The sequence below is a fragment of the Cariama cristata genome, unplaced genomic scaffold (assembly GCF_000690535.1).
Source record: "Cariama cristata isolate BGI_N322 unplaced genomic scaffold, ASM69053v1 scaffold5624, whole genome shotgun sequence".
NCBI lineage: Eukaryota > Metazoa > Chordata > Aves > Cariamiformes > Cariamidae > Cariama > Cariama cristata.
Genome location: NW_009614584.1, coordinates 48,152 through 64,379, shown reverse-complemented (window position 1 = coordinate 64,379; position 16,228 = coordinate 48,152). Strand labels below are relative to the sequence as shown.

The 16,228-nt window shown below is 37.6% G+C and overlaps 1 protein-coding gene across 1 annotated transcript in view; it reads left to right on the top strand.

Moving 5' to 3' along the window:
* Nucleotides 1-16,228, top strand: part of NEK7 (NIMA-related kinase 7) — a 56,835-nt gene that overhangs the window by 13,636 nt on the left and 26,971 nt on the right. The window contains exons 3-4 of the mRNA XM_009699472.1: nucleotides 3,733-3,795; nucleotides 4,346-4,456. Coding sequence (XP_009697774.1) covers nucleotides 3,733-3,795; nucleotides 4,346-4,456 — 174 coding nt within the window. The remainder of the gene's footprint in view (nucleotides 1-3,732; nucleotides 3,796-4,345; nucleotides 4,457-16,228) is intronic.

The window sequence follows — 16,228 nt, the reverse complement described above, 5'->3', positions numbered from 1 at the left end:
TGGTAGAGGTAAGTTAATATGCCTCTTAACATATTGGAACAGTCGTTAACAGGTGGAAACTGCCCTGTTTTTTCATATAATGAAACTCTTTTGGTTTTGAATCTTGAAGTTGTACTTCGGGTAATTTCTCCAAATGTTACGAGTATATAATTTGTGTACAATTTTCAGTCTAAAATTCTGTCTGCAGCTTTGATTTAAGTTCTGCAGTGTGTTTGGAGTTTTCTGTCTACATCTAATCTCCATATCATTTGTAAGACACATTCTTATCCCACTATTATCTAGAACTTAGCAAAAGTGTGAAGCTTTAAAACATGCCTTTATACCTGTCACCTTTTTTCCCTGCTTCCCAGTACACAATTTCCTTGATTGTTTTTGGAAGAGGGGGTATAAAATTTTCCATTTGCTGGTCTCTTAGGTTACAGGGGAAGTCAATGATGTTCTCATGCTTTCCCAGTACTTTCTCAGTTAATGTGCTACCTCTCATATTTAGAACTTGCCTAAGTGTTTCCTAGAAAAATTGTTACAGTCCTTCATGACTGTACCAAACACTAGGACTTTAGTGTATTGTCACAATGATGTGGTTTTTTTTTTTTCATTCAGAGTTAAGATCTGTAAGAAACACTCACCTATGTAGCTTTTAAGAGAAGACAAAGTCTGTGAAGCAATGTTTTATTTCAGCACTGGGTGCATGGGAGATCCCATCTGCGATCTTCCTGCATGGACACTGATTAGTCTAACTTCCACAAATTTATTTAGGACAGTCATTCATATTTAAATGATTTCCCCGAGGTTATGTACATCTATACCCTCCCACTTGCGTCTGCGCTCTGTTCTCTAAGGCTCTTCTTTCAGGGTCGTGGGGTCGAAGGCTCAAAGTCTTCCTCTCAGTTGAACTTCTTATTCCAGCGCCTGTGCTCTATTGTTTTGGCTACATTGCAAACCCAAGTTGACAGTTAGGATCTCTTTCTTCCATATAAGGGCAGGAAGGTGACAGCCAGGTAGAGGCTAATCATGGCTAAGATAAGTGGTGTCAGCCAAAGCAACGTAACCCTGTACCCGAATACACATTACCCTGTCTCTGTCCCCATACTTGGATACCTGGAAACTTACATTATTTTGGACTGCTTATCTGCTATGACTTAAGCAAAACTACAATATTATTTATCACAAGATCCATAACAGATGCAGACTATTTCATCTCCTTCACTAAGTTCCCAACCTTAATTCATAAACTATCTTTTCTGTCTCTTCCACCAGTGTTATTTACCTTTTAATACTTGTATCAGTAATTTCATATATAGTACTAACTGTTTTCTTCTATTACATCTGAAATTGCTTTATTTCTTAGTGTTAGCATTCCTTTCTCGTGACTTGCCCTGCTGTGTTTCTGTTAAGTCCTCCACAGTCTCCTCCTTCAATCATAGAATCATTATGGTTGAAAGAGACCTCAAAGATCATCAAGTCCAACCATATACCTGACGCCACCATGCCCACTAAACCCACTAAACCGTGTCTCGAAGCGCCGCATCTAAACGTTTTTTGAACACCTCCAGGGATGGTGACTCCACCACCTCCTTGGGGAGCCCATTCCAATGCTTAACGACTCTCACAGTGAAGAAGTTCTTTCTAATGTCCAGCCTGAACCTTGAGACCATTTCCTCTCGTCCTATCGCTAGTTACCGGGGAGAAGAGACCAACCCCCGCCTCACTACAACCTCCTTTCAGGTAGTTGTAGCGGGTGATCAGGTCTCCCCTCAGCCTCCTTTTCTCCAGACTAAACTACCCCAGCTCCCTCAGCCGCTCCTCGTAAGGCTTTTTCTCCCAGCCTTTCACCAGCTTTGTTGCTCTTCTCTGGACACGCTCCAGCAGCTCAATGTCTTTCTTGTAGTGAGAGGCCCAAAATTGAACTTTCTACAAAATAGAATAATTGCTTCTAGCTCAATCTCTTTATTTCCCATCATCCTGGCATTTAATATACAAGTAGTTGTGAGATGGTTTATTCCTTTTCTTGGTAAGTAGTTTTGGTTTTTTCCTTTCTTTCCTCCTCTCCATTTTCTTCTTACTATATACAAGTCTGGTGTTTCAGTTCTTGACCTAGAGTTCTATTTTTTTTTTTCTCCAAAAAGTGAATCCTGTATCCACTCCAGGCTGTTTTTGCTTATGCCAGCTCTGAAGACAGAAGATTGGGTGTCTGAAGGACAGTAATGGCTAGTCAAGAGCACATGTGTGCTCTGTGAGGACTGTGCTCCATGCATGAAGTCTCTAGACTTCTCCTTTCAGTTGAATAAGGGAATGTCAAACTTACTGTGCATAGTGATAGAGAAAATGATGATGAGGTTTAGCAGATCATATGTGGACTTCCTGATTTGTTTGAACTTCTACAAGGAGAGTGAAAGAAGGTATGATTCACATGTATGGTTACGCAGTCAGTTTAAGAGATGACCTCTTTGCAGGTGGTCAGTACTCAGTGCTGTTAATCCTTATTTTTGTTTCTGGGGTTGATGGCAAGGTACAAAATGGAAGTTGTCAGCTCTTGAGCTTTTGGTCATTTTGAGCTGATGGAACCAGGTGCCAGTGATCTTTGCAGGACATGATACATCTTTTGCTGGAGAGTATCGAGAAAGAAATGATGTGCATTGGAAAGATGTAACTGGAAAGGGTAATCTCATAAATGTAATGTCAATTACTAAAACTCACAGTGTGTCTCTTATTCTTTTGGCTAGCTCAAAATGCAATAGGCAGACCACACAAAAGTTAATGAGTGGGTGGTTTTGGTTTTATTTTTTTTAAATTTTATTTAGAAAGCAAATGAGAAAGGAAGGGTTCTTTGAAGTAACACTTTCGTCATTTCTAAGGGAAATAGTTGGTGGCAGTATATGGAGATGCACATCTAAGAAAGTGAAGTGAGAAGGGAACCTGAAGGTGGTAAAAAAAGGGAGTGAAAATAGAATGATATTAGATTAAATATAGGTGTGTGGAATGTGGACAAAGACTCTAATGGCAGGAAAAAATTACTTGAAACAAAACTTGAAGTAATGTGGTTAACTGAAGGAGATAAAGATGAGATACATTGCAAAGTAATTTGGAGCAGATGGGCGTTGGGGAAAAAAATGAAGAGCAGAGATGTCTAACTGTAAAAGGCTGTAAAAGTCAAGGTGACAGATGAGGGCTTTGAAAAAAGTGCTCCAGTAAACAAATTATAGAACCCAAATCACTTCTTTGCTTGCTGAAGGGAAGGAAATGGAAGAGAAGGAGTTGGAGGTGACAATGAAGTTTTGATCCTGAGAGCAGGTAAAAGTGTATGCATTATTTAGAATAGAAAAGGAAGACTGTAGGCAATACTAGGAAAAAAAGGTGTGCTCAATACTAGAAAGAATCAGTTTGTGATAATGGTGTGACAGGAATGAGAGAGGAAGCTAACATTTGAATTAGAACCAATTTGAAGGAAATGTGCTGAATTATTGCTGTGTGTTTGAACAGATATGCAGAGGTGGCAATTAAGTCACTGGGAAACTTAAAATGGACTTATTTCCTCTGAGGAGGCTAAAATAATCGATACAGCAGTAAATCAGTAACGTCAGAGCATTAGGAATACTTCCTACTGCAATGTTACATCTTGCCATGAAATGTGTAATTCAAGTTGCTTTATGGATGCTATGAAGTAATGGTAATCATCACTCAATTTGCTGTGTTTTTATCACTTAATAAAAATGTCTTATCTCTTGTGCATAGATATTTGATTTAATGGATGCCAAAGCCCGTGCTGACTGCATTAAAGAAATAGATCTTCTTAAGGTAAAATATTTGTTTAAAAAATGTGCAGCCATCATCAAAGTATATTAAGTTTCTGGTGGATATACTTGAGGTGTCCCCTGTTGTCAGTGTAGAGTTTTTATAAGCCTCACTTAAGGAATTTTGTAATCTTTGTTGCTTAAAAAATTAACATTGAGAAGTAAATCCTATGGAAAAATGGATAACTCTTCAAGTAGAAGTTTCTGCCAAAAGCACAGTATTGTAAACAATTGTCCTGTGTACAGTAAAATGCTGATTTTAAAAATTGACTTTGCTGTTTCAGCTAACAGTTTAGCATGCTATCGCATAGATACATTGAAGCAAAATTCCTCTAAAATTGCAACTTCAATCATCATGTTGATCCTAAAATGCCATCATGTTCTTGCAAAATGGTTATTCATAAGTGCTTCCCATAAGCATGTACTTTTTGTATCATACTGAAATAAATGTTAGGGATTGTTTTGTTTGCCTAAATAAGAATGTTTCATTTGTCAATCTTAAAGGATAAGAAGTGCTGTACACTAAAATGTGCGTTATTATTCTGCTTTCTTAGCAACTGAACCATCCAAATGTAATTAAATATTATGCGTCTTTCATTGAAGACAATGAACTGAACATAGTGTTGGAATTAGCTGATGCTGGAGATCTCTCTAGAATGATAAAGGTAGGAATTAACTTTTTTAAAAAAATTAAAATTTTGTAACGTTCAACTTTGGCTTTTCATTGTGCATGCTCATGACTGGGTGAAATGCAGTGAAAATGTCCGGAATTGTAGGTTTTTAAAAGTGGACTGTTTGAACTGACTTTTTTATGTATGCCCAATATTGATCTATAAGTATTTTTAATACTATTGCCCAGAATGTAAGCACAGGTGGGTATATATCTAGACTGAAATTATATTAGCACTGGGGAGAAGAAAAAAAACTGTAAAGAAAAGCACTGTCACCACTATTTAGGACAAGACATTTTAATAGCATTCCTCATTGTTGGCACAATTGTGTTTTGTGTTCCAATATTCTGTTCTCTGTAATAGTAGTGAAAGCAGAGAAGGGCTGGCATCATAAGGCAGAAGTTTCTTCTAGATCTTGAACTTCAACTGCTAACCACTTTAGCAAACAAAATAAAGATTAAAATGGAAACAACTGCATCATTTTATAGGTCTAGTTACATACTACTTTATCTTGAGACTAACAAATATTCTGAAAATGTATTTCATATTTGCTTGAAATCACATGCAGTGAACTTACTGGTAAGTGGTTGTGCATTATGGGGTAATTGCTTTCTTTTGCAGTTTTAAATGCCTGTTCTTTAGCTAATCAGAAAAAATTATCCAAGACACATTGTATAAATGTTGTGTTCTGAAACTTATATTAACTTTGAACTAACTTTTTTGTCTTTGTCATCTGACAACTACTTCCCTGCCTTCTCTACCCTTTTTCCACTGGGTCTTGGTTTTTTGTGTGTCCCTCTAGTATACTTTTTTGTGTGCACTCCAGCATTATTGTTGTCAATGCAGCGTAACTCTGGGAACAAATAATGCTAGTCAATTAGCATTCACTCAGCAGCAACTGGGCACAGAACAGAGTTCTGCTGTTTTGCTTAGGACCTACATGAATAGAGAATGTTAATTTCTTCATTAATGGCTTTCTTACTGATTTTTTTTTTTTGAGCTTTTGAAGAATATTCCCTTCTAGATTGATAATTATAAGGTAAGATAGTCAAAATTCAGTTCTAAACAGATTGACAACGTTCTGTTAATATTTATATCCAAATCTGATATTTTTCTTCATCTCATGAATTATTAATTCTGTGGGCTTACATTTCATAAAACATAAAGGAAGGTTTGTCTTGTCTTTTGAATGTTCAGTTTTGACACAACAGTTATTAATATGAGTACTCTGTGACAGATTGCCTTATGGCATGTCTGGTCTTATGACCCATAGAAGCTTTTTCTTTTTCCCCTGCTTTTTTTTTTTTTAATTTTAAATCCAATGTGTGAATAATGGCTTCTTCAGTGCAGTTGGCCTCATTACACCATGTCCAAGGGTGGGTATTTCTTATCCACTCCATCTTGGAGGCACTTTGTGCTTGTCCTCTTAACACAGGGATCATGTTTAATGTAGCAAACTTAGGCTGTCATTAACATCAAACAGCAATCTATCAGGCTATTATTAAATATGTATGAGGTGTCACAATGCACTCCGTCTTCATGCTGCTTATGGAGGAAATGATTTGGTAGACTACTTGGATGGTGTGAGTTTAAATGTGGGCCGCATCAGTTATATAGTGTCTTCTTAAAGAATAATTTTAAAAATTGCCTGAAAAATAAATGATACGTAATGGTATGGAAACTTCCTAGCAGAATGCTGCCTATCACACTGCTAAGGTAAATAACTATGTTGTGTTATTAAAACAAACAAACCATGTTTTGGTTTCCGGTATTCTTGCTAGAATGCTGTTCTAAGTTTGTTGGAAGATGTTGAGGCACACCTCGAAGAGTGTTTGGGTATCTGGCTTGTTGTGTGATTTGTAGAAAGGATCAAGCGTGTTTTTGAAATTGTAAATGACCACAGCTTGAATGACGCTGAAACCAATGTTAATGTGAGGGAAAACTACTTAACTAGTTTACTTGGATATTTGTTACGACGTTATTGGCACATCAGAGAATACTTGCAAAGCTGCTGTGCCTCACAGTGCACCTTAATGAATTCTTTAGTTCTTCCCTTAATGAACCACATCCTTGCTGCCCAGCTTTTATACCACCCCTCTTGTTACCCGTGAATAATACTGTCTTTGTCCCCATTGAGTAGACAACTGAGGAAAATCACTTGGTGCATTCATATGAATTCTAATAGAATTCATAGAATCTGCTGTTATGTCCAAAAAAAAACCCGGCAGCTGTGCATCGGCATTTACAAATTGCATAATGAAATCAGAGGTATCTTGTGTGTTCTCTCTGTGTGTTTATGTAAGTACATACACAGATTTAATCCACTTTAGCTTAATTATTTTTTTTAATTACCTCTGTCTCAGGGAGGTGTTTCAGTGCAGCTTCCATTCTCAAAAGTAGGAGGATCCAAAATTGAGGATTTCTTATCTTGCAGCTTTTAGTGGCCTGATAGAATTCTTGGGCATGGCCTGTCAGTAATATTGAGAGGCAAATATTATCAGTGAGGGGTAAATACTTGCATTTGACTTACAGTTGGTTTTGCACTAGAATATGAACCTCAGTACTGTGTAACCTCTGTGTAGGGATAGTGAAAGAAGGAAAAATTCTTGATTTTCTGTATCTGTGAATTAGGCTGCTAGATATTACTCCATGAAAGATTTTACAAGTAAATAATTAGTAACTATTGTGCTAGTTTCCAGTCGCTCATGGTCTGTTGTTTGTTCATGTCTGTGGTCTCTACTACAGAATGGGGTGATAGTACATGGCTACCAAGGTTAAGGGTAGTTTGTGAGAACTCCTGTTGTTACCTTGTAATACCACCTCCTTTTGCAATACAAAAATATGTTGTAAAGCAAGTTTGAGGCTTGATCCCTTTTCCTATTAGTCATGGTTCTCCTCTACCACAGACAGTGACAGGGCGAAAATTGTTCTGTGGACTGTTTTGGTTTGGGATTTTTTTTTTAAAGCAACAAGTGATATATTATATATTGGATAAAGAAAATGCCATAAATAAAGAAGAATCTACTGATGGCATTAATCAAGAAAATACATTATAATGATTTAGTAAAAAGAACTAGTTAGTAAAGACTACTGAAGATCTTGAAATAAGAGAATTTGAAAAATCTTGTAGAATAATTAGCATATTGTTTAAGATTAAAGTTATTAGAAAGGCGTGTAAGAAGGGATGCTATTAAGACACTAAAATGTTGTGGGGGTTTTTTTAATATCAATAATAAACTTCTAGGTCTATTTCATTTCTGCAGATATTTTTAGTTTTTCTGGCAAATAATCTTAGCACAGAAAAATGCAAACTTTAAACTGAATATGTCATACAGATCTTAAGGAAGTTAATCATGTTTTGGGAACAAGCACGAAAGCTTTCATCTAAAAAGTTGAAAATATGTTTGTAGCTTTCTCAGGATAGATGGAAAATAATGTGAATTCTACAAAATGTCACCTAGGCACTTCACCTACTCTTCAGAGAACACTTTTTCTGTGTATTTTCTTTCAACTTTAATTTAAAAGAAAATAAACATGCTATAATTAACTAGGTAAAATAAGACAAATATTTCAAAATTTCTCATCAGTATGAAGTTCATATTGATATCTCAGGTTTCTGTAGTTGGGAACAGTGAATTCTTTATCCTTAAACGTACTTAGGTGTTTTTTTAGGACAGTCAAACTATAGGGATAGTTGCTTCTTTCCAAGCAACTGTTAAATATCTAAATTACTCGTTGGGGTAGCTGGAGCTCTGTTTAGATTGATTTGAAATCTCATTATCCTTCTGATGTTTCACCAGTGGTGAATATTTTAGGCTTTGCTGTGTGAAATTGTATCAGGCATTTTCTCTTTTCCACATGGTCTGGGATGCAGACCTTCCCTCTTCTCCCCATACCAAAATATATTAGCAATGAGATTTTTTTGGAACTTATTTGCAGTACTCCAGGGTTGACTGACTTGCCTGTGCTACATGATGGGACAGCTTGCCCCCTTTTTTAAGGGCTTAAAGAGTGGATGTGATTTTAGCTTCAGTCATTGGCAGCTTTGCCAACCCCAAGTGCTGCTCATGCCTGTGTGAAGTAACCACTACTCCATTGCAGAATCCATGTGACTGCAGCCTGAGTGTGTTACTGTGTGAGGTGGCTACAGGGTGAGATGGCAGCCTCCAGAGATTTATAGACCTGTTGTAATGGCAGTGGATTTGGAAGGAACATGGGGGCATGCGGTAGTTATTACAGTCTGCCTTTTCTTAGGTGTTCGGTGGTATCTGTGAGGCAGGACAGCACTGAACGGGGGGTTATTCACATCATTCTGAACTTGGGTGGTGATCAGGTGCAGATCAAAAACTTCTGCATGAGTTGCTTTTGTGGAGTTGGCAGCGCATCTTGCCCCACTGCTCTTGCAGCATGGCACAGAGTTGAGGGGGCACATACTGCCACAGAAGCTAATTGCTTTTCCTGTCTGCAGACTAGCTGCTGTGGATTGCTGGATGGCTGGTAGCCCACGATTAACCATTCTCACTGCAGTGAAGCTGGCTATGTTGTTGAGAATGGAAACTTGTCACTTGTTTTTTCTACCTATTTTCTGGTGGGTTGCTGTCCTGGGAATGTGCTAGAAATAGAGATGGTTTTCCAGACAGTGGGGTTATCTGATGAATGTTGATAGCACATGTTAGCTATAGTTTGACTTTGTTTAATTGCAAGAGTGATAATTTTCTTTTGCTGTAATAATTGGAAGATTTTTGGGAGTATGAAGTTAGAGAAGCCCCTGTGTAAGGAAGAGGTGCAGTACCAGAATTTAGCAGATCAGATGTTTACCTCTTCCCAGGGCGTGACCCAGTGTTTTGGGAAACTCTAAGCTGTTAACTGACTATATTGCTTGGCTATCTCTTTATCATACAAAACATTGGTTTACAACTTTAGCATTTGTAGGACATAGCTGGCATTCATGTTTGGAAGGCTGGTGGGACAGTGATGATGTCTGCAATGTAGTCTGAATGGCAGTGTTGCAGGAGCTGTATTCTGCTGTGCATATACGTGTGTAGCCAGGACAGTAACTCTGTTTGCTGTTAGGATTGTCAGAGATTTAACTGTGTGAGAATGTGTTTTCAGTTTGTCAAAATATAACAATTTCATACTAAAATGTTGCATGCCAGCTGGCCGCTTGAGGGTGTATGTTTCTAAAAATATTGTATGATTTAGTAGACAGCTAAACAGATTATTCTACTGAGATGTGTATTTGTTTTTTAATCTGTTTATTTATTGTAAAATCTAGCAACCATTGTATCTGAAATATTGTAAGCCCCTTGTACCTTGAAACAGAGACTTCAATCTCTGAAAGGGGACTTTTCTTACAATAACAGCTGTGAAAACTTACCTAAACTTAAATTCCCCTAACACAAGAGTTCATATGTGCTTAACAGAAATTGCTGGAGCACAGCAGCCAAAGTGGAGGATTTCTGTACCTGTAGAACTGTGTGAACCTCTTGCACCTCTTAGTGCCATCAGCATTGTGTGCTACCTGAGTGACTATGAATGCTTCAGTCTATGGTATGGGTGACTGAAATGGCTTTGCCAGAAATACCTTTTTCCGGATGCTTTGGATTGGCTGAAGCGTTCCTATCTCTGAGGGTATTTATTCTTTCTGATAACACAGGGAAGGGAGTAATCTGAGATAAATGTAGAGAAGATAAAAGACTAGGCATGTAGAAGAGTAGGCTGGGACAAGCAGTTAAGTGATCCTTAAGGGCTGGAGAGAGAGGGTCTGGCTGGGAATCGGGAAGATAGATGGACTGGGACTAGCTGGCTAGCAGTTTTTGAGAGAAGGTAGAGTGGCAAGTTATGACATGAGGCAGTAGATACTGAGGAGTATAAGAGAATAAGAGTAATGTATTGGGTAACTATGAAATGGGAGTCCCAATGCTGAACGTGAGCACAGTAAGATTACAGAAGAGCTAGTGTGTTGTCACAGAACAGGACAGACTGGGCAAGAATCCCAGAGACAGACAAAGTAGGGTGCCAGTAGGGAGAGAGCCTGGATGGGATAACTCAGACTGGCGGGGAACAGGATGCGATTGTGTAAATGAAGAAAATGGGACAAAGTGACAGAAATGGGGAAGGGACAGGTCTGAGGTGGAGGCAGAGAAGAGGGAAATTGCATAGGAATTGCAGATTAAATACAGGGGAACACAGAGAAGAACCTGTCCTGTAGTGTACTGCCGTGTAGAGTGTGGAATGGGACTCAAGGTTCAGGAGTGTTGCTGTTCTGTGCTGTCGGCAAATGTAAATGAAGTCCACTGACAGTACCCATCTGTTATCTGCTGAAGGATGATACTATGTTGTGCAAGTTCCTTGGTCAGCTGCAATACTAGCTGTGGCTGTAAAAGTGCCAACCCTGGTAAGCTGTGCATAGCAATGTAATAGAGCGCCTGCATTTCTGTAGTTACCTTTATGCTTTTTTTGAATCTAGGGAATTCCTTATAACATAAGGAAGCAATGCTGAACCTGCAAAATCAAGTATTCAAAGGCTGGAAAATCCTATAACTGAATATCTTGCACTCCAACAAATTACAGGTTTATGCCTGAAGAACCATCGCTCTTTTCATAGAATCGTAGAATCAGCTACTACCCAACTACTCTGAGTAGAAGTCATGATGGTGCAGTACGTGCACCACCATTTGTTGCTTCTGTGTTGCCACCTTTGCTGCAGTCGTTTTCAAGGCAGGGAATTCAAGAAAGACAAAGGATTGATGGTTAATACAATTGAATGCTCTTCCAAAGACCATCCTTTCTTACTGTCTCTGGTACTGTTCCTAAGGGATACTGTATAAACCATTTCAACCACTATTTTTTGGTGGGAATTGTAGTTGCTTATTCTGTATTTCTGATAATCAAGGTAAAACTCTGGGGTCTGATTTGTAGAAGTATTGAGCTTTCACAGTGTCATCTGTTCTGAGTGGAAACTGTGCTTTGAAGATGAACTGTTTCATAAAGCTAAGTACGTTGAAAAGGAGGTGCTTAAACTGGTGCCAGAATTAACACTTTTGATCTTAATTCTTTGCCCCTACTTGAATCTGTAAAATCTGGATATTACTACCTCATAATTTCCAAGGCTATTTGTGAAGATAAACTCTGCGAAGTTTATTTTATTAATTTGATATTCCAGTGATGCATACCAGGAAGCTGTACCCCTCCCTGAAACTTAAATTTAGTAATAGGTTTTGAATAGTGCACAAAAAATAAAGCCTAGAGACATTTTCAAACTGCTCATTAGCAAGTGTCGTGAATGAATGAGAAAAGAGTCTTTTCACATAAAGAAAGAAAACGGAACTGAAAAAAACTGTGTGCATACACACACTTTCAAGGAGAGAAAATGGTGGCTTTAATTTGGAGATTTTTCTTGTACATATATTTACATCCAAATACTTGACATCATGATTGTGGAAAAAGTATTTTTAAAGTAGTCATTTGTGCATATTTGTCTATTTTCTTTTCAAGGTACTAATTTATCATGATCTATAAATGCAAATTTTAAAACATGGAATCTCGTTCTTTTGGTTTTAGCAGTATCTGTGTCTCTTGTGCTTTTTTCTTTTTTTTCTGTGACTGCTAGATTTAATTAAAGAACAAAAAACCCCACTCCCCCCTCCCCACACCATACCAAACCTTCTGACTTGTAGTCTTTTTGTTTACCATATGGTTATGTTTTATAATATAGAATGGTTTTGCACCTTGCTGAAGCTATGTGATTGATAAACGTTAAATGCTTCAAAATATTTTTTCTAAATGTTTTTTTCACATTCTGTATCACCTTTACTCTTAGGTTTTTTTGTGTACTTTTTTAAAAAAAGACTTCAAAAAGATAGATTGTAGCTAGAAGCAGCATGTGATATGGTAGTATACCATATGTGCTAATTACAGATCAAAGCTAAATTATTTTTATATGCCTTTTCCTAAAGGAGAAACCTGGGGCTTTGAACCAGTCAGGCTAATTTTTGCCACTAACCTTTTTTAAAGCTACTAAAAATCTTTTTCTTAAACTTCTTTTGTGCTCTGTAATTAAAAAACAGCACATCCCTATTCAACTTTGTGTATATATATGTGTGTATATGTGTATATAGATGCTAGCTATGTAGCAGGTGAAAAAGAGGAGCTGGATGTTCTTAGGAGAAACAGATGCTCTGCGGATGGAGCTGTGAAGTTCTTAAAGAAAAAGCAAGGACGTAGAGCCTTGCCAAGGTAGGAGAGCTAGTTCTGGTAAGCTTTTACTCCCCATACATGTATGTTACTGGAGTGTCTTGACAGGTGCTCGTCTGTCACTGTTGCTCTGAACTGCAAATAACCAGAAGGAGAGCAGCGGCAACAGTTTACCCTGTGCAAGTTACTCGTATGTGCTGATGGAAGGAAAGCTGACTAGTCCTGCAGTTGTTTATAACCAGTGTGGTAATTGGGCTTGGTAATTGCCAGGCAGCCTTGTTAGTTTTTCTGTGAATTGGCCATTGTCTGTGTCTGCCAGTGGAACAATGACCAGGCAGATTTTCTGCTAAAATAATTAGACTATCACCACTGTTTTGTCTTGTGGACAGTCCTGCTCGCAGACATCACACCTGAAGCTATTGTGTGAGCCCATTGGCCGCACTTACAGGGAGGGTAATGGTGTCAGTCGGATATGAAAAGTTAAATTGCTTAGCTGTTACACAGGCTGTTCAAGTAGCTCTGACTTGGTGTGTTTCATCTCCATCTTTGCCCACTGATGCTAGAATTGTCTGGCTTCATAAACCTTTAAAGGGGAGAACTGAAAGATTTTATTAAATAGTAGTTCTGGGTGCTTTTCTTTGAAGTGCCCTGGAAACAATACTTAGAGATTATTTTTAGTTTTTCACACAGTTGTGTTTGAAAAATTTGCAGTATCAGTGTTTGTGCTATATGAATAACTTGCTGAGAATGAAGAGAAAAGATTTAGAAATCTTATCTGCCTTATTTGTAGTAAAAAGGAAAAAAGTTAAGGTGGTAGCCTCCATATTTACTGTGTCATGCTATTGCTTTTTATTAGGAAGTAGAGTTAATGATTCAAGCACAAGTTTCACCTCTTCATGCTGTACCAGTTTTCCCAAGGGGATTTATTGGAGAGAGATGCATGTAAATAAATACTGTTGAATTTAAACATGTGGCTGTGTGTTTTAAGAAGCCTCACTCAGCAGAAACAGCAGAGACAATGAAAATGATGCACTATTGGAAATTTTATTTTAGTGACTCTGCAAGTAGATCTGATTTCAGTAGGTGATCTCTTATCTCTGAACACTGTTGCATTCTTGCTTTTTTGCATGAGCAAAAATGTAGGTGGAACAGAGTGACTATAGGTGGACTCCTCAATAAGGAAAAATAAATCCTTGCAAAGGCCGTTTGATAAAGAAATATCTATCTATAAAGTAACTTTGTTCAGAGCTTTCTAAGGGATCTGAGTTTAATCAGGAGTCTTATTAACAGTCTGATTAATAGATTATTAGCATGAAAGAATATATACTAAAAATGGAAAATACGACAATTTTGACTTGCGTTTTTCTTACAAGGCGTTCTGTTTCTTGTAAGTAGATGGCATTATTTTGATTGTGTGTGAAAGAAGATCATATTTGAGAAGATGTTTTGTCTCAATTCTTTGGGGGGTGTGTAATGGGGGTTTTATTTATTTATTTACTAAGACCATCGTTTCATTCTACTAATTTGGCCTTCTGATGCTAGTAGATACTTCTATTAGTACAATTATTTTGTCTATCAGTTTTTGTACTGTATCTTAGTCTTTTGTTGCTATTGATTAAAATTACTTCTTGTATACTAAGATTTTTTAATGCATTTTTTGTGGGTTCTGGGAGGGGTAAAAGTAAATGTATGGCATCTTCAGTAACTGGAGATGTAAACAACTGTAAAAAAAATTTCGAAAAGGAACCACGTAAATATTTTATTAAAATTTATTATTATTGTCAATTTCTTGACCAAGTACTTGTTACTTTCTGTATGTTTAGTTGGCTGATGCCAAACAGGTTTTTTTTTAATTTGTTCTACTACTCTTGAAATGTAGGCAAATTTGATCACCTTGTGATCAAATCGACGAATGAATCAAGATGTGGTGGAAAGTTCTGGTTTTGTTCTGCATGGAAAGCAAAGAAAAATGGCAGAAAAGTTACTGTGGTCTAAAGAGATGGGCAGGTGACTTCATGAATGAACAGAGATGGAGAAAACTCCTGGGACACTGCTTTCCAGCTAGAATTATGTAGCTTGTTAAATAGAAACTGAGACTTATGTAGAAACTTCACTGCTATATACATGAGTGTCCTGATTTCAGCTGGGATGGAGTTGATTTTCTTCCTAGTAGCTGGTACAGTGTGTTTTGGATTTAAGATGAGAATAATGTTGGTAACACTGATGTTTTAGTTGTTGCTAAGCAGTGTTTACACTAAGTCAAGGACTTTTCAACCTCTAACACCACCCCACCAGTGAGTAGGCTGGGGGGCACAAGGAGTTGGGAGGGGACACAGACAGGACAGCTGACCCAAACTGGCCAAAGGGATATTCTGTAGCATATGACATCATGCTTAGTATATAAACTAGGGGAAAAGCTGACTGACAGCCGCTGCTAGAGAACTTGCTGGACATCAGTTGGCAAGTAGTGAGCAATTGCATTGTGCATCACTTTCTTTGTATATTCTTATAATGATGAAAGATTTTTTTATTTATTTTCCCTTCCTTTTCTGTCCTATTAAACAGTCTTTAACTCTCAACTCATGGATTTTACTTTTTTCCCCCCAGTTTTCTCCCTCATACCGCTGGCTGTATGGTGGTTAGCTACCTGCTGGGTTAGACCATGACAATGAGTCTCTGATCTTTACTCAAAAATGTAAAGATGTTGAGGTCTGTCTTAACTGGTCTATCTTTTTGGCCCTACACACCCTTGTTGCCAGCTCTGATTGGTTTCTGTTGTACTCGCAGAATGGGAACTCCTGCTCATGCTTCTGTAATTTCCTATTACAATTGCCTGACCTGCTCTTTCCTTTCTCTGTTCTTTCTGCTAGTCCATACTAAAAAAGACTCCCAAAGAAACACAGGCAGAAGTGGCCAAGAATTTCATGACGTGTTACTCGGAAGTTCCTTGTAGTAATCCTTTCTGCATCACTTTCCTCTTGATGAAGTTTAGTTTTCTTCTGACAAGTATCTGGTTGTTAAATCACTGTGTTCTGATAACTCTATGCAATAAAATATATTAAAAAGCTAAACAAACAAACAAAACAAAAAAAAACCCACAAAACAAAAAACTCCCAAACCTTTTATATTTTTGTAAGCCAGAAATGAAGCCATGAGAACAGACAGATGTGATAAAGATCCTCATCAAAATGTGAAAGAAAGGAAAAGGAATCTATTTAAAGCAAGGAAATGATCATTCTCATTTTACTTGTTGCCCAAATCTCTTTCAGAAGGCAACTCCAGCCTAGAGCATGCACAGTAGAAAAATTCAGGTATGTGTTCTTGTGGTCTCGTTTGACAGTTTCACAGACTTTTTTTTTTTTAAATGACCCTGCAAAGTTTTTTAGCTGATCACTTTATCATCTTTTTGCAGAGATGTTCATAATCCTTTTGCTTTCTATAGTCCAATTTGCTGCTTAAACACTCATTGGTGTTTTTTTTATATTTTTTAACTTTTTTTTTTCCTGCTATTCAGTGAGGTCTAAGGAAGGCTAAATCACATGGTAAAATTCTCTGAAGACACTATTGCCA